Below are 19,968 nucleotides of genomic sequence, written 5' to 3' on the forward strand. Positions count from 1 at the left end.
CTGATAAAAGTATAAAAAAAAAGGTTACTAATAATATTTTTAAACCAGTTTTATCAGGGTATGAAAGAAAAAAAAAACAACAAAAAAAATTATGCAGTTACATCATTTGGTAACCATAACATTGTTATGGTCTCTCCGACATTTTTAATATTTTTCCTGCATGTAATAAACACTTATTTCTGAAAAGTAGACTGCTCTAAGACGTGTAGAGCTGTTTATTTTAATGCAATTAATTTATTTGTCCTATATAAAATATATTAAAATCTACATAATGTTTTGTAAGCTAATTTTTCTATTTTCAAAGAAATTGGCATTATTATAGTCTACCTTTTGCATAAATTCATGTTAAATCAGTGTACAAAATTTCAGAATTCTATCTCTAATGGTTGTGGAGTTATAAAATAATATGTGTGAAAACTTTTAAATTTTTGAAAATTTAATTTAAAGTAAAAAGTGAATTCTTAAAAACATTATTAGTAACCTCTTTGATACTTTTATCAGATATTTAAGTTCTAATAAGTCTTGTTGTGGTACCTTGTAATTTTTGTCCAATTTTGAGTTCATTTCCTTGTAAAATTTTAGAAATTTAGAGCCTGCATTTTCTGATAATAATTGTGGTTGTTCACGTACGTATACCCTTAAATGGAGATTTATAATAGTGACATCTCTTGTGGAAGTTATGTACGAGATGTTGGCTCACTTGGAATACCAAGTGGCTAATGGAGTGACGACTAACAGTCTGTTAAATATTGCTTAAGCAATGTTCTGTTCTGTAATTGGCACACCAAATTCAAAGGTTCGTTATCTATAACTTATTTTAATATTTGTTTTCTTATAACCCAGAATAAATTGTACACAACTGTGTCATTGGGCAATAATTAGAGGAAAATATTTAAAGGATTGAACTATTTGGGATTCAGATATAAGAAAAGTTGAATAATTTCGAGGGAAAAATTGTTCCGGAGCCGGGTATCGAACCTGGGACCTTTGGTTTAACGTACCAACGCTCTACCACTGAGCTACCCGGGAACTCTAACCGACACCAATCCAATTTTTCCCTCTATATCCACAGACCTCAAAGTGGGCTGACAACCGTCAAGCAACCAACTTCGAGTGCACACTAACTCCGTGTGACTTAAATTGTGGTTTTCTGTTAACGAAGAGTGACGTGCATTATGCAAATCAAGATTTCAGGCATAACTCCCTGTAAAGTTGATTTGAATAATTTCGAGGGAAAAATTGTTCCGGGGCCGGGTATCGAACTTGGATGTACTCCTGCACAATGAAAAAATATATCGAATAATTTTTCCCTCGAAATTATTCAAATCAACTTTACAGGGAGTTATGCCTGAAATCTTGATTTGCATAATACACGTCACTATTCGTTAACAGAAAACCACAATTTAAGTCACACAGAGTTAGTGTGCACTCGAAGTTGGTTGCTTGACGGTTGTCAGCCCACTTTGAGGTCTGTGGATATAGAGGGAGAAATTGGATCGGTGTCGGTTATAGTTCCCGGGTAGCTCAGTGGTAGAGCGTTGGTACGTTAAACCAAAGGTCCCGGGTTCGATACCCGGCTCCGGAACAATTTTTCCCTCGAAATTATTCAAATCAACTTTACAGGGAGTTATGCCTGAAATCTTGATTTGCATAAGAAAAGTTGTCCTTGGACAATAATAGCAAACTCCAACATAAGGTGAAATAAAATTTGTATTATTGGCTCTTAACATTAAAGTGGGTATGAAATTCGAGTAAATAGAGTATTACTGCATGGTATCCAGTTTAGAAACCTTCGCCATTTTAAGAAATAAACTTGCATGTATTCTACACCTGAAATATATCTGAACTGTCTTTTCTTACCTGTATCTGATCCTGCAGTTGCACCAGTCTGCACACTTCGCTGGGCTGAAGCTGCATCCTGGTTGCTGTGATTGTCATCAGAGTCTGACTCCGTTTCTGCCAGCAGATCCAGCTCGTTATCAGATTCTCCATCACCTTGGGCATCATCTCCGGGTCCACCAACTCCTCCCACCAGGTCCCCGACTTCTCCTTCCATGGCTTCACCATTGCCCACTCCCACACCACCACTTCGATCTGCGTTATCTTCCTGCTCACTGCCTTCACCATCACCATCTTCTGCAGCTAGACCTGACAAAATGCATTTCAAATGTTCATCTTCCCAACGTCTAAATAATTCACCACATAGTCAACAGTCTTGAATTGAATTTATTTCGAGGATCCGTCTCCTATCCTGTCCCAAATACATTCCAACATATCAGTTTACAAGCAAAACACATGAAGTAAAAAATATTACAGTACTTATGAAAAAATGGCATATATAATGTACACGATGTATGTGTATAAACTTAAAAATGGAAAATTAAATACATATAAAGAGAACGACTTACTAAAAATAATATTTTGGGGATATAGTATTGTCAACAGCTTTCAAAATGCCTTTTTCTCAGAGCTAATATCTTTTACTACATATGTTTTGCTTGTAAGCCAATGATATAAAACTGTGTTCACCCTCATATTTTCTGTTTCCTGCTCTTTCTGCCAGAGGCCTCTCTAGTCTTCCAAAATACTATTTTGTAGATGTATCTGCAGTCTCAATCAAAACAGAGATATCTGTCCATAAAGCAGGAAAACTGATGAGGCAAAAACGCTGGCTAATGATTTTGTTGTTTGGTATTCTCTAAACCAGGGCAAAGATTTGTGTACTGGTACCACAAATTCCAAGTTTTATTTCTCTTCCCAAAGAAGCATGCTATGACCCTTAAAAACATTTCCTTTGTCGAGTATGAACCTAAACTTCAGATAGTAACCTTAAGACTATAAAGAATGATCCAATGATCAACATAAGAACAGAGGAAACATCAGACACAAAAAGGAGATCTAATGGGTATCTGAGAAATGCACACTTGTCTTGTTTCAGAGGAACAATATAAGAATGAGGGACATTTCACAAGTCACGGTAACTGTTATATCTTCCGAATAACCGAAACTGTGGTTAGTTCAGTATATACATTTGAAAACCTGTTGTGCATTGTATGGGATGCCACCGACAGATTGCATCTCTGTGCATTGGTGGCTAGACTAGACGGCATTTTGGAAGGCGGTCAGCTGCTATATGCGCCGTAGCATTTCTGGTATGTGATGTCACAAGCTTGTACAGTAGAACCAATCGGAATCAGTCTATAACAAGTACTTCCAGAGTTTGTTTGTTCACGTGCGAGTGTTTCAATGCATTAAATAAGTAAAACTAACATTTACTGTGTGTGTATAAGATAAATAAATGGAAGGAAAGAGTATAAAAAGACAAGTATTGCACAGGCAGGCATGGGAAATAGTGTTTAAGGTATATAATTATTTTAAAAACAGTGAGCAGAATGCTTGCGGCCATCTTGATGCTGGCTGCAACATTGCCAATGCACAAGAAACGACTGCAGAAGCATGTGGTGTGGGATTGAGAACCATGGAAAGAATATTGCTAGTGAAGGAAAGAGGGTTTGTTTGGTATCATGATTACAGTAATCAACGGCTAAGGTCATTACTGTCTTTTGATAATTTAAATTCTCTCCTGCACTATTTGTATTGCACGTGCATGTGAAGTACGATGTGGCAATATTGTACGCTGCCTTGCTCTATCTGTCTCTCTCGACGCAAACGCTAGCAGACTACCACCTTCCGAATTGCTGTCGACTCTAGTTGACAGCACATATAAAACTTAGTATGCTAGAGACTATGCTCCAAAATTGATGTAAGTAAAGCAGAACAGAGGTGGGAGTGGGAGATCTTGGAACATCCTCCCTACTCGCCAGATCTCATTTTGCAATTGAAGAAGCTGCTGCATGGGAAGCCGTTTGCAAACAGGGAAGACATCTTAACAGCGTTTTGACAAGAGTGGTACACAGACAAATCACACACAGCCGATGGTATTCAACATCTGCATCATCGTTGGCAAAGATGTGTGGAAGCCTTGGGGGATTATTTTGAAGGGTGTTAACTGTGAGTAATGTACTGTAAGATTTCTATTTACGCATCTTTCAATTTCCATTACCCATTGCCTCCTGTACCCGGACCCAATTTGGTATTAGCATTGTGAAGTGACCTTCAATCACATATAGTGAATTCTATTCCTGCAGCTTTATTGGCTGATATAATATAGTTGCCATTACTTATGAAATGACCCTCATATGTGTAAATAAAATTGAAAAATTTTCCACATGTAAACAAGCAGTTCACTTCATCACCCTAAAAGTACCAGCTCTGTGATTTGGAAGCAGTAAGTTTCGAAATATGGAACATTTACTCAAAACAGAAAATGTTTTATGGTTAACACTATGACATAATGTGTAACTTGGGAAAGATAATATTTTCATTAGACATATTACTTTTTTTTTTTTTTAACTTTATACTATATGCTGGTATTCTCATGTTTTTAAGAAATTCTTCCAAATTCATTAACAATGAGAAAGGGAAGAAACAGACAACGGGGGTTCAGAAAGGAAGGAGATACACATTTACTATTTTGTTCAGTATCACAGGCAGGAGGATTGCAAGAGACTGGGCAATATTCTGTTCCAGATTGTGGATGAAGACATATCTCTCATCCACAATACAATCAATAGCTGTTTTCACAGCTGCAAAATCTTTTACAAAAAAGACCGGTTGTTTTCACTCATGCAATATAAAGTATGCTGAAATGCTAGTTACTTTTTCTACATGTTGCAGTGACAATACTGCTTTCCTAACATGATTTGCTGGATGCAGCTCATAATTGCTCTGTGAACTTCACTGCATTATCAGTCACTAATTTCTCCAAACTACACAACAACAACGAAAGCAACATATTATTCATATGTTATTACATACTAATTAATATTAATTTATGGCAGAATTTGATATGCAAGAATGACATAAGGGAAAATGCAGTTTTATTCAAAGTCAAAGTAAAGAAATTTCTTACACATGTTTAGGACTAGATATAACAAAAATCTACAGTAACAAGCTAATTTTGTTAACTGTGAAACTTTGTTATATATAAGAACATAACAGTGTACAGTGGAGTCCCTTCGTTGTTCATAAGTGGGGGTAAAAACTATTGGTCAATCAAAGGTCATTATTATGTTTGTACGTACTGTGTACTATATTATTGGGCTTCTGAGCCCACCCCTACCATGGCGATGCAACCACTGCCAAGTGATGAACTCAGTGATTTGTAGAAAGAGGACGTGGTGTACGTAGCCATGTGAGTACAAACATTATTTACTGTTTTAATACTATATATTACTGAGAATGATGTATTTGCCTTTAAGTGTTGGAGGGACCACGCAGCAAATTCCCTACAAGCTCCAACGTAATTTTTTGTCTGAGTAAATGTATTATGAAAGGGTATCAGTCTAAATTACTTAAAAAATATTTTTGTCGTTAATGATAACACAATTATTTTATTTAGAGGAGTTACCACTGTACTTATTTACTCTCGTATATTTGTATGTATACATATTTAGATGCTAAAATAATTCTTATTTAAGTTTATATTTTCATGTATAAGTGAAAATAAATCTCTTTCTTCTTCTTTACGTATCCTTTTATGTCAACGTCGAGCATAAGCAAAGCAATCACTTTATCAGTAACATTGAGTGGTGTTACTGTAGTGGGCAAAGTCAGCTAACTTTCCAAATTAGAAGTTTTCATAACAAAAGATTCCAATGGAGGGACTCCATTGTGTAAATATCATTCTCATTATAAATAAGTAGTTTATATTTTGAGATATTAATTGAAAATTTAACAGAAAAAGGCACCACTAACAATTAAGTAAAAGTAAGGAAAAATGTAAGTATATTTCTTGACGAAATTTAATTTTCATTTTGTTTTGAACAATACTGCCAAAATTAAGATTATCTACGCAACGATCTGCACTGATGTTTCACTAATTCAGTGTAACATTTCTAGCACATAAATTCTACTTAAGGTGATCATTTTAAATCTGACCATGCTGTTATAGACCGTTTGTAGACAATAAGAGCAAAATGAGGTATGATACTCATAAAACGTTAACATGAACTTGCAACAATGTGGCATACGTGAAATGTGCAATAAACAACCTACCTTCCACTGCATCAGTATCGTCCAGCATCATAACAGCTGCAGCAGCAGCTCTCGCTCTGGCAACACTGGATGCCAGTCCAGGACGAGATACTTCGGTTCCACGAGATGAGCCAGCCATGCTGCCAACAAGAGGTCTTCCTCCTGAGAGGTACCCACCATGAGGTGTGAGAGGCTCTACTGAAAACAGTTCCTCAGAACCCTAAGAGGGATAAACATGAAAGCAATGTATCAAAATTGAGCTAAAACCGTGATACTAAGCGAAGATTCTGTTCTACAGTGTGCTTGCTTTACTTCCTTAAGTCTAAGCAACATTTTCATTGTTAGAAACTGTATTACTGGTTTCAGTCATGCAGCCTACAAGAGGACACAAGAGTTTAGTCTCTCTACTTTTCCTAACAAGATAATGTACTGCAGGACAACTACGAACTTCTCTGTAAATCTTCTTTTTGAATCAGAGAAGATTAATTTTCTTGTACGTCCAAGTGACAGTACTAGCATATAATAACAAGTAAGTTGCAAACAAGAAGAGAAACTGCAACATCAAAGAATGATGTGCATTTCTAGCACTACTTGTATAAATTTTGTTTCATACCATAAAACCTGAATTAAACAGAAGAAACTTCACATCAATACCAACTGAAATGTATTAATGACACATATTTTACTTGCTTCTTGAAGCATATTATAATAACTTGATGTGCAGTACACTGTAATACGAATATTTGTTCAATGAGAGGCAGAGCATTATTTTACTCTCAATATGAAATATACTTCACCTGTTTTATTTCTTTTTACTACTCTAGCAGATGTGCTGACTAACCTTTCATACATCTCACGCTGTGTACATTGAGTAAGATCAAGGCCTAAGATAACAATATCACTCTGGACAAATACCAGACAATTGGACTCACCCAGTCCTTATGGGAGTTAAGTTCCCTACTAAGTCTATACAAGCGAGAATTTCTTTTGTGGTGAGACTGGACTGAATGTTTCTAGATTTACTATGCTACACCAACAAGTGTTTATACAGGGTGTTTCAAAACTGATGGTCAATAATTTACAGATCAATCAATCTTCTTAATGTATCCAGCTGTTTGCTGACAACATAAAGTCCACTATAGTCTATTCAGTTGTTGTTTTTCACGAGAAATGAGGGATATTTTGATCAGTGTTCATTATAGATGTCTGTTGCTAGTAGCCAGAGGTGGGGTGTAGTCAATATATACTGCAGGACTGTCTTCTGCAACTGGTACTGATAATTTTAATTTACTTCTTTTGTGGTTTATGGATGGATAGTATAGAAGAATGTGTTCCAGATCTTCATCATGATTATTACACCACAGACAAGTAGGATTATCAGAAATGTGAAATCGGTGTAGGTACAATTGAGTGACAATGAGACCTGTTCTGGCTCTTGTTAAAAATGTTTGAACATGTCTGGGCAAGTTTTTGTACATTTCCAGGCCATTTGGTTTCTTTTGTACAGAATGTAAAATTTTTCCTTTGTCAGTAGAGAGCCAATTGTTGATCCATAGGTTTGTAAAATGAGACTTTACAGAAGCAAAAGCATTGGATAGAGATATCACTTGAAGAGGTCTTGGTTTCAAATATGTTGCCTGTTTTGCAATATCGACTTTCTCGTTTCTAGGTATATCACAATGATTAGGTATCTATTGAAATGTTATTTCCTTTTGAAGTTCTTTCAGTTTACTTAGTTGTTTCTGAATTGGAATAATTCTATGTGCATATAGGTTTGATACATATTTAATTACATTATATATAGCCCCCTTGGAGTCGGTAAGTATGCAAATAGATTTTTCAGAAATTTGAGTAACACACTGAAGAGCAGCATCAATAGCTAGCAATTCAGTGTCAAGACTGGAGGAGGATGAACATGGTATGAAATAACTTTCTTGATATTTTGGAATATAATACCCTGCTCCTGATGTCCCAATATTAGGATTTAGAGATCCATCTTTATAAATTTGAAGGTGATCCTTATATGTACTACAGAGTAGTTCCATGGAATCTAACTTAAGAATGTATGGAGGATCATTTTTGTAATGATTTCCTGGAATTTGTATGCTATGTTCTGGAATCACCCATTTCCATGAAGGAATTTCGTTCACAACTGGAGTTTTAGCAGTGAGTGTGTCTGTGATATAGATTGGTATTTCTTCTTTTTTTATTTTATAGAAATTACACAGGATAGCATCTGACAGTTTGAAGAATATCTGAGATCTGGATGAGGCTTGCAATTTTAAATGTATTAAAAAAAAAAAACATAATTTACAGATGAAAAGTACAAACCAACCCAAGCAAAAAAGCTCCAATATACATTTGTCCGCAATTTAACCACTGTCGACATAATACACATTTTCTGTTGAGATTCTTCGCTGACTAATAGCAGACGTGCAGACATCCCTAACAGAATTCTACCTAGAGCAGGTGTTCAAAATGCTGTCCATGCATTGGAACACAACGCTGTGCTCTTCTCTGTAGTGAGCTGAAAACCTTTCGGGCAGTCCTGGATTACTCCTTATTTGCTGAAAAGCATATTCAATCTGAAACCGCAATTCCTGAAGCGTGTTGACACCAGAAGTATAAACCAGACTTTTTACATGACCCCAAAGATAGAAATCTAATTGGATTTAAATACGGTGACCTAAGAAGCTGCTGTATAAATCCTTCTCTGTCTAAGGGAATACTGCATGAACGATTATAGTCGAGACGCTGTTATTCCCGGCGTGACTCCTCCTCTTTGCTTACGTCTTAGGAAGTGAAGGCTCTATAAAGTCTAGGTGGGTAGTATCGTTCGCCATTTTTGTTCTTTCGTTGCCGAGCTATCACACGAGGAATCTACCTGCCACATCGTTAAACATTATTATATTGTAGCTCCTATGATAATAAATCAAACGCACAGTAATTCAGCAAATAATTGAGCAGAAAATAATGTCTTCATGTGCTTTCTGCGAACGCCAATGAAAGAGCCACAATGGCGGGCGATTATATTAAGTATTTATCGAGCCTTAAGAAATGAATGACGTCTTCATTAGTGAATCACAAGACGCACACTTTTAAATGTAGCCGACCTGCAAAGTGTTTGGCTGCCGGAAATTAGAGTGACGGGACTATAATTTCATGGACCAATGTTTATTGGAACTTTTTTGAGTTTGTACTTTTAATCAGTAAATTACTGACCGTCACCCTGTATATCTGTCAGAGAAGTATGTATAGAGAAGCTTGTTAGAAAAAGCACAAAAGGAAAATATTTTGAACCACGAAACTTCAAACAATATAACATTTTGCATAGAACAGTGAAAGTGCTGCTTAACAATAAGGAAATAAAACAAACGCACAGTATTACAGACTCATACAACAAATTACAATCTGACTCACATTTATAACATCGATGGTGGAGCTGGCAAGTGTGAAAGGTGCTGTAGGCCTAGCAACTCCCAGCCTCACTGGAGCAATCAGTGAGTCTGCTGTCTCACACAGTTCTTCCACTGCCAACTTTATCAAAGCTTGAAATACCCTCTTGCATTTCACCAACGGCTGTGACATGCTATTCAATCTGCAAAGTATATTTTGTAATATTCACGACCAGGTCTTAATGTTGCTGGGAAAGAGCACATTAAAATTAGCTCAAATTCTTTGAAAAATATTAATACTGGTATATTCTCCTCTGATATAATAGTTACATTCTTATTTGAAAATTATATAAACAGAAACACGATACAAGATTTCATTACAGAATTAAGTATCCTATGTTAATTAAATTACTTATAGGAATGAATCTATAAATTCCATTGCTTTTTAAATAATTTTGATAAAACTCAAACTTACCCCCTTCTTTTGGTGATTGTTGGAGCCATTTCAATGCTGAAGATGACAAATATCCTAGCAACAGAACGAACAAACCGACGTGCTACAACCTTTGCATCTGCTAAACCACTGGGTGATTCTACTTGGAGCTCTCGGATAAGTGCAGTCAACAATGTGTCCAACATCTACAAAAATTGGAGAAATAGATCTTATTGTGTGCACTTTGAGCTGCTATTTTAAAAGGATCTAGCTATTAAAAGAATGTTTTTCAAGCTTCTATGCTGTAATTGCATCTAAGTTTAACATTTATATAATAATTGTATTGCAGTACGAAAAAGATTTAGAGAACTACAAAAGGTGTGTGTGTGTGTGTGTGTGTGTGTATGCGCGTGTATAAATACAGTGTAGTTACAGGTCATGAATAGAAAATTAGTAACATGAAAAATTTGAATATACAAGATATGAACAGTAAGTACTAGCTAGATATAGAATAGACTTCGTGGGAGTACAAGAGGTTAGGTTAGATGGGAATGGCATATCACAAACAGGCGATTACTTGTTGTATTATGGGGAAGGAAACATTAATCACCAATTAGGAACAGGATTCTTTGTACATAAAAGAATAAAATCAGCAGTAAAAAAGGTCGAATTTATCAGTGACAGGTTATCGTATTTAGTACTTAAGGGTAGATGGTGCGATATCGTAGTTATAAATGCTCATGCAACAGTAACAAATATAAATGACACTCGGGAGGAAATTAAATGCAGAATAAATATGGGAAATGCCTGTTATTATTCGGTTGAGAAGCTTTTGTCATCTAGTCTGCTGTCAAAAAATCTGAAAGTTAGAATTTATAAAACAGTTATATTACCGGTTGTTCTGTATGGCTGTGAAACTTGGACTCTCACTTTGAGAAAGGAACAGAGATTGAGGGTTTTTGAGAATAAGGTTCTTAGGAAAATATTTGGGGCTAAAAGGGATGAAGTTACAGGAGAATGGAGAAAGTTACACAATGCAGAGCTGCACGCATTATATCCTTCACCTGACATAATTAGGAACATTAAATCCAGACATTTGAGATGGGCAGGGCATGTAGCACATATGGGCGAATCCAGAAATGCATATAGAGTGTTAGTTGGGAGGCCAGAGGGGAAAAGACCTTTGGGGAGGCCGAGACGTAGATGGGAAGATAATATTAAAATGGATTTGAGGAAGGTGGGATATGATGATAGAGACTGGATTAATCTTGCTCAGGATAGGGACCAATGGCGGGCTTATGTGAGGGCGGCAATGAACCTCCGGGTTCCTTAAAAGTAAGTAAGTAAGTAAGTAAGTAAGTAAGTAAGTAAGTAAGATATTTCAGAGGTTGGGGAGAGAAAACTCCAGCAATGAAAAATATGTCCATTAGTCCATCAACACGACATTAATAACAAGACTGTCTTCGACATATTTTATGTATGATAACATTGTAATCATATGGAAAAATAAACAAAGCCTATCCATTACTCATTAATGCACACAAGCAGAAATGCAAGTTTCCTGTGACACAGACAATTTACAGTTCATAACACCAACATAATAAATTACAGAAAATAGTTTGTTCATTACTTTCAACTTTAGTTCAGTGGAACAGAATGTGAAATGTATATTTCTTCACTAATTTTCATTATGCTGATTTTGTAAAACCAGTTTCTTCCAAACAGTCTGATTCAAATTCAGTATTATGACAGGCATCTTAAGTGACAGTTCATATACAAGGTAAGTCCAAAAAGTATCCAGCCTTTTTTAATATCTCGAGAACTGGTTGTGTGGCCTTGGCATAACTTGGTATGCCAATCAAAGCCAAATATGTGAACAGTCACATTCCTATGGGGCTACTCAGCCAGCAGTGAAGTATCAATGACTGAGCTAGTGTACTCTTATGACAGTTGCATTCAGAGTTCCTGAGTAAGTTGATCAACAAATTTGTATTACGCTTTCCTTTCAACTTAGACATTCTTCCACACAAATTATTCGAATGATTAAGATGGCTTTCGGGATAAGTGAATGAGTCAGGCTCAGAAAAAATTGTGGTACCAGCACTTCACAGATGGCCAGGAATCACCTAAGCAATCCATGATTTAGAAGCCTTTAACAAACAGAACACATGAAGGTACTGAATTGTGTGCAGACTGCAATCAACAAAAATCGATGTTTTATAGTGAAAGAATTGAAAGATCTGGGGATTCCACGGACAATTGTTTTAGATGTGGCAGTAAAATTCGTTCTGCAACTCCTCTTACAAGAGGAGGAGGAATTTTGTGCTAAAATTGCACAGGACTTGCTTCAAACTGTCAACAATGACTCTCATTTCCTCCAGATGGTCATAACCAGAGATGAATCATGGGTCTACAGTTATGACCCTGAAATAAAGGTCATATCTTTCTAATAGTAGACACCTATATCTCCACTTCTGAAAAAGGCAAGGCAAAATTGGTGTAACGTTTTGTTGACTTTTGTCATGAAGCTGTTTTCCACCTCGAGTGATGAACTTCTGAACACAAAAATACGGGAGACTTGGTCGACAAATTTGAGCCAATTTTTTTGGAGGTAGGAAGCCTGGATTAATCTATGCAATGGTTTACATTTATAATATAAAACTACCAATTTAATCACAATATAAATATGATTTAGAACGCAATATTGAGTACAATAATATTAAAACTGTACATATTTATACTTTTAACTTATTTAATTTATAAAGATGCTGTATACAACATTTAATTTTATTTTCCTCTTTACAAACATATGCACATACAGTTACACCAACGATTACAGAATCACCAGAACTGAATTGTATTAATTGGTACCTACTGCTATCAATGTCAGTTTATATCTAAATATATTTTGCGGGTTTTATCATTATATTACATAAAAAATTAGTGATCATGATTGATCAAGAAAAATGTGGGAGAAATAGGAAACCAATATGGGAGCCAGAAGGATCAAAAAAGTTTAGTTCAAATATGGAAGTTCCTGGAAAATATGGAAGAGTTGGTCACTATTTCTATCAGGAGGATGTTTCTTAAGGCTAGATAATAAACAATACATCCAAGTTATTTGCTTGCTGATGGATGCAATAAGAAAAAATGGCCTAACAGCTGTGGGCAAGTGGTGACTGGTAGATTTATCATGACAAGTATATATTCTTCACATCTCATGTAGGAATTTCTGGCAAAACATCACATCACCCAGGTGTGTCAGCTCCAGTACAGCCCAGATTTTGCTCCCTGTAACATCTGTTTTTTAGGGGGATTGGGGGGGGGGGAGAAATCTGAAAGTGCTGTCGAAAGGGAGGAGACTGCAGACGAGTTTAAGAACACAATGAGACAGTTGAAGGAGAAATTTTACAAACTGTTTTGAAAAGTAGAAGGAACACTAGAATAAAATGTCTTGAGGTCAGAAGTGAAGTAGTTTGAAAGAGACTAAGATGCTATTATCCTAGACAGGTTACCTTTTTTAAACATTAAATGGCTAGTTATACTTTCTGGGCAGTTTCACAGGAACTGGTTTCCAAAAGAGACAGACAGGTTACATCTACAAACCTCTGCACTGCATTTCACTAGAAGACAGTAAGTGAACTTGTCCAGCAGTGTTGTTCCTGTCTGACTTTGCAGATAGGCTTGGTCTTCGTATACAGGCTGAGAGGCTGGCGATACCTCCTTCACACCTGCAAAATGATAAATACAGAAAATAATATTGAAGCACATCCAAAACAGTAACACAGTGAATTACGAATGAACACATTTAATTTCAACATTATTGTGGACCTAAAAACATATAAGAAATTCTACTCACCTGACATTATCATACCACGAACAGCTGACCAATCAATGAGCAGCCTTTCCAATGCCCTTCTGCTAAATCGGGGAGGCTCCAAGTCATGATCAGGCACATCTGGTTCTGAAATTATTAATTTCGTTCTACTACAATATACTAATTAAATATTAAATAATTAAAAACTCTCGCATGTAACATAGACTGGATGGTTAATCTCCAATGTTTTCAGACATGCTCATTTAAACTTTCTGGATTCTGCTAGCCTGTTGGTTCGAATTTTCATTCTGGTAGGAGAATCAATAAAACACAATTTGTTACTCCTGATGACAGGATAACAGGCGAGGATGGGAATTAGTTGAATTTCTCTTACTATGCACACAGTCAAAGGCAGCGGTCATCAGCACAGTGCACCCTCAGGCTAGCGTCTCTTACCCGCAGATAAGAGATGCACTAGTGTGCATTGGTGGCTGCTGGCAGGTATGCTTTCTCCCTCTCTCTTCTGCACGACGGTGCATATTCCAATACATTCCTTACCCGTTACCATTACAGTGAGTGCTGACAACCACTGGTCTAAGGGGAGATTCCGACATAACCTCAGAAACAGTTCCTTTGTAAGAATATATTTAACCGTTTTCTCTCTGAATATAGCACTTAAATTTAATTTAACAGTTACCACAAAATTCACAGTTCACAGGCGAGGATAAGCATTGGCACTTACTATATATTTTTTATGTGGGAGACTGAAAGAGATTTTTATTGTGCAGATTTCATTACATCATACGAACGTGTGGTCACAAGTAGCAAACTTAGATTAATATATGTAGTATGTGAGGTTAATTAAGTTCGTTGTAAAAAAAATAACGGATAAATCGCAATATAGCGAACGCCAGTAAGGGATTCGACATAACACTCGCCTATCACGTAGCGTGTCTGGTGAGCTAGTAGGGGAAAAGTGGAAGGGGTCATGGGCGGAGCTTCTACGTTCGCTATATTGCGATTTGCCCAAAATAACATTTATATGTAATGACAACTGTCATGCATCTTGGGGTCTTGCTGTAACGGACATTTACTGTATACTATGCGAGTTTTCCAATATATTTCCTAATCATTATGCAGCACTGAACAAACCTAAGTCTGATGATGGTGTCTTTCTGCTTGAGGCTGATGCACTTCTGGGTCTTGCAGCACGATACTGTCGCTGCTCTACAGACTGTCGTCCTACTGTCTGAACCAGGAACAGGAGAATACTCTCACCTCTGAAAAAGAAATGTAAGGGGGTGTTAAAAATTGTTTACTCTAAAAATAAATTTGGCTTCAAAAGGAGTCCACAATAAATGAATTAATTAATTAATGACGAGGTAAATAAATAAATAAACAAAAAAAAAAAAAAAAGAAAATAAAAAACAAAATTACATAAAAAATAGATAAAAACAAAGAAATAAATAAAAATTAAAATAAAAAGTATCATAAGTTTGAAACATTACATATTTCACGCATCTTGCAACAATTTGAATCATTTTGTGAATGATATTACTGACATTATTAACTTATTTATTAAAATCGTTTTTTGAATTATACAAAAATATTTTTAAATAGATTATAAATTATATGGTTTAAGTAGATATAAGTAATTAATTTTCCAGAAATTTATGTAAAATAGCTATATCAATATTGTAATCATTTTCTATTCATCAACATAAATATTTAAAATTAACATGATGTTAAAATGTGTTTTGAGCTTTGTTTTGGTTCACTCGCTCAAAAATAACTAATGATAAGATGCCAATTCTAAAGTGAGGCACTATGTGCTAAGGATAGTGGGAACTGCGACTTAGAAAAAATTTGCACAAAAAAAAAAAAGAGCAGAAATAATTGTACACATAATTAATTCCTCCAAATCATAGTGGTCTAGGGACAAAATGAGCATCTTATTTTATTTAACTCTTCATTTTAAGTAAAAAATAATCTAAAATAGCAACACTAGAAGATTTCAGAATCATTTCATGTTTTTGATTTCAAATAAAGACAATGTTTTACTGAAAATTATTATATTTCGTATGCATCAGCCCCAGATAAACTCGTGGAACAAAATGTATCCAACAGTTTAGGAGAAATCACTGTACAGCTGGACGGATAGATAGACAGTCAGATGGTAAGAATAAAACCAATCTTTTGGATCAGAATGTTGAAAATATGTATTTCTACGAATACCTCAAAATCGATTTTTTGCAGCATCACAATATTTTTATAATGAGAAATTGAACACTACTAGTAACTTTCACCATAACAAAGTATGTGCATTGTTTTTCTACTGTACCTGCTATTGGGGTGAGAAACAAGATCGGTATCAGTGACGAGCTTGCACAGCAGTTCATAGCGGGCCGTCTGCTGGCCCATGATCAATGCCTTACATTTGCATTTCTCCCAGCAGTCGCAGTATGCTGTGGGTGATGTGCGCTTCAATTTGCAGTCGTGTCCTTTGTGACAAACCTTGGCACACTCCGTACAGCAACACAAGGAACCAGTCAGACCACATGTGCGGCACTCAAAGATATCCTGAAAATTAAGAAAATCAATTGTAACTCATGTATATTACACCAAAATACTAACATGTTTTGTAATTCCTATTTGTTATATAACTCTTCAATATATTTTAAGGCATGTCCTAATAACATCGGCCTGCAAACCCACTTATGTTGATTCTACCTAGATAGAGAAGCTTCCAGTTATTAGAGGGACAAATGACTTACTTACTTACAAATGGCTTTTAAGGAACCCGCAGGTTCATTGCCACCTTCACATAAGCTTGCCATCGGTCCCTATCCTGTGCAAGATTAATCCAGTCTCTATCATCATATCCACCTCCCTCAAATCCATTTTAATATTATCCTCCCATCTACGTCTCGGCCTCCCTAAAGGTCTTTTTCCCTCCGGTCTCCCAACTAACACTCTATATACATTTCTGGACTCGCTCATACGTGCTACATGCCCTGCCCATCTCAAATGTCTGGATTTAATGTTCCTAATTACGTCAGGTGAAGAATACAATGTGTGCAGTTCTACGTTGTGTAACTTTCTCCATTCTACGATGAAAGAGTGGACTTCAGTCCTACGTTCATAGACATCTATGACATAGTGGAGAGGGCGGCCACTAGAGGGAACCCAAGAGTTGGAACTTAATCTGAGACGATTCTGTCCGGCGCCGGGGTGGGTATCCGGTGTGGCTTAGTGGATAAAGCATCAGCACGTAGAGCTGAAAACCCGGGTTCAAATCCCGGCGCTGGAGGGAATTTTTCTCCGTTCTATTACTCTTTCATCATATGATGACACAGAATATCTGCATGGAAATATCATATGTACTTCGGTACATTAAAATAATATATATGATATGCATAAATCACTTCGTGATTTAAGACAGCGCTTATTCTGTCGGATCCCGACCAACTAGTCACTCATAACGAGTGCACCTCAGCACATGTGTGGACTTCAGTCCTACGTTCATAGACATCTATGACATAGTGCAGAGGACGGCCACTAGAGAGAACCCAAGAGTTGGAACTTAATCTGAGACGATTCTGTCTGGCGCCGGGGTGGGTATCCAGTGTGGCTTAGTGGATAAAGCATCAGCACGTAGAGCTGAAAACCCGGGTTCAAATCCCGGCGCCGGAGGGAATTTTTCTCCGTTCCATTACTCTTTCATCGTATGATGACACAGAATATCTGCATGGAAATATCATATGTACTTCGGTACATTAAAATAATATATAAAATAATATATATTTCTCCATTCTGCTATAATATTGACTATAATATTAAAATAATATGACTGACTATATATGCTATTTTTTGTGGAATTACATTTGCAACCTTGGTCTTTGTTGCACTGTATCTACTAAGATAAAAACCGTATTTTCTCGAATACTCCAAGTACTTTTTATTTTCCGAAATAAAGTAAAAAATATGGGTACGCGGCTTATTTGAAATGGAGTTTGCAATATTGCCCAATTTTTCTCCTACACAACTCCTAAGGTGGTAGTGCATCCATTAACTTCACACATGGGCATTTCAATTGTCAACATTGTTAAATGGCTTTGGATTAGCAATACAAGTGTCAGAATCAGGTTCTACAGTTTGCGCATCTTATACATTCAATTCTGAAAATGAGTACCGCTAACGATATGAGATTGCAATCCTTTACTTACAGAAAATAAAAAAACATAAAATTATCAAAGATGTGGAGGAACACAGAAATCATGACGCATGCTATAAATGTTGCAGAATATCGTGTAATCAGCACAACAACTGATGTGTGCAGTGCGTGAGCATAAAATGGGTTTGAAATGCGTCCTGTTCCAGAATAAAATTTATTTATTTATTGTTAACTGAACTTGAAGTATGCACATTGATTAAACAATAATCTGTGATACAGCTTCTTATAGCAGAAGGTACTAGAAGGCACAAAACTTGCAAAAATGTATTCAAGAACAAGCAAAAAAAAATATAACGTCAATTGTATGAATTGTAGGCTTTTGGGTATTCTGGGGCCTGGAACTTTGCATTTCCAGCATTTTAGAACTACATACAGATTCCATCATCGGGGCAAATAGGGAAGACCAGAGGGGTTCACACTAATCAGGCATAACAAGTCCAACAGAGCAGGCATGAATTCAGATAAAATACCGATTTGTATGCTGTTCCCTTTCCTAGTAGTTTTATATTTACGAAAACCATTATTAAAAATTTGTATAGATGTTAAAAGGGTTACAACGAAATCGTGAACAAATTTATTTCTCTCTTTCCAAATAACAAGGAGTAATATCAACGATATGCATAACTCTTCTTTGTGTGATATTAACATTATTGTTTCATATTTTTGTTTTTGTCCAATGGCAGGGCCGTAACTTTACCATTATTTGCACCAACTCTATAAACATGCTCAGAGGTGTTTCTAATGCTGAGAAGCATAGTCACTCAATTCGTCAGAGATTATCCATAGTGTGTCACAGGTGGTGGTGGGTCTACACTGCACTTATTTGCCCATTACAAGCCATAAATTTAGGGTGGAGCCGGATTTGAACCAGGTCCCCTAGCCTTATAAGATGTTGTAGAGCTCCATTTTCTCGCCAATAAAGATATGTGAATAATAAAATGTTCTTTAGATAAGACAGATAAACTACTTCTTGTTTTCGGTTCTAAAATAGGCCCAAACCTTTCAAGAACATAATCTGCTAAAGTTGGCGTAATTCAAAAACTTTCACAAAATTGAGATAAATTGAGGTCATGGGAATTTATCCTGTTTTATATAGTGTTTTCTTGGATTGTTTGTTACTTGAATTGAAATGTTTAATGGTAAATTTTCTCTTCTTATTATATTTGTTCTCCAAATTACTTTGAATCCAAAGCAAAAATATACTAATAAATTTAATCCTATAATTGTTTTTTTTTAAAGATGGGACATGACAGTTAAGCGGCTGAGCTTGGAACTACAGTGCCATGTTGCCAATATGGACTATCACGCTGCCAGCTGATGGACTCTAGCAATTGTCGTTAAGATGGCTGAAGTTAAAACATTCATTGACAATTGACGCGAAGGTAAGAAAACAATACAAAAATCGACAGAGAATGAAAGACGAAACGTACCAATGCTAACATTGTGTGCACAATAAATGTCGCCAAGATAGCTTTAAGCACTCGCCACGTGGAAACTGTAAATTTGGCAACTGAATAGTTGTTATCATAGCAACAGGCCTGCCACGCTATGTGACATTCAGTTGTTTTTCCGATCACAACGCTCCTGTCATGTCCCATCTTTCAAAAAAACAAGTATAATAGCAAAGAGACCTGGTTCTTTGGAAAAATCCCATTCACATTTCAGCATAATTATGTCTCTTGCATTTTTCAAAATTTTCGTAATGGTGGAACAAAAGGAATAATGTATTTGAAAAGTTTCCTCTACTTTTCTTTTTTCACATTTCACTTCACAAAGGAGTTTTGAAAAGTTATAGTGGAATAGAAACTGCAATAAAAAGTGCAAACAGAAAAGTGAAAAATTCATTGGTGGAATAGGCTCCTCGATGACGAAAACATGTTCTTTCTGTGTACAATTCAAATTCAATTTCCTGTAGTATCACAATACAGATTTCATTATGATATGAGCGCAATTTTAGCAAAGAAAACAGATTTCGAAATACAGAAATATGGTT

The 19,968-nt window shown here is 36.1% G+C and overlaps 1 protein-coding gene across 5 annotated transcripts in view; it reads right to left on the minus strand.

Moving 5' to 3' along the window:
- hyd (E3 ubiquitin-protein ligase hyd) overlaps positions 1 to 19,968 on the minus strand; it is a 157,300-nt gene that overhangs the window by 71,738 nt on the left and 65,594 nt on the right. For all 5 annotated transcript variants that reach the window (XM_069820262.1, XM_069820261.1, XM_069820260.1 and 2 more), the window contains exons 20-27: positions 16,083 to 16,321; positions 14,894 to 15,021; positions 13,784 to 13,888; positions 13,531 to 13,655; positions 9,967 to 10,130; positions 9,517 to 9,694; positions 6,118 to 6,316; positions 1,861 to 2,148 (exon numbers count right to left, since the gene is read on the minus strand). In XM_069820262.1, coding sequence (XP_069676363.1) covers positions 1,861 to 2,148; positions 6,118 to 6,316; positions 9,517 to 9,694; positions 9,967 to 10,130; positions 13,531 to 13,655; positions 13,784 to 13,888; positions 14,894 to 15,021; positions 16,083 to 16,321 — 1,426 coding nt within the window. The remainder of the gene's footprint in view (positions 1 to 1,860; positions 2,149 to 6,117; positions 6,317 to 9,516; positions 9,695 to 9,966; positions 10,131 to 13,530; positions 13,656 to 13,783; positions 13,889 to 14,893; positions 15,022 to 16,082; positions 16,322 to 19,968) is intronic.

This window comes from Periplaneta americana, chromosome 3, assembly GCF_040183065.1.
Source record: "Periplaneta americana isolate PAMFEO1 chromosome 3, P.americana_PAMFEO1_priV1, whole genome shotgun sequence".
In the NCBI taxonomy this organism is placed as follows: Eukaryota; Metazoa; Arthropoda; class Insecta; order Blattodea; family Blattidae; genus Periplaneta; species Periplaneta americana.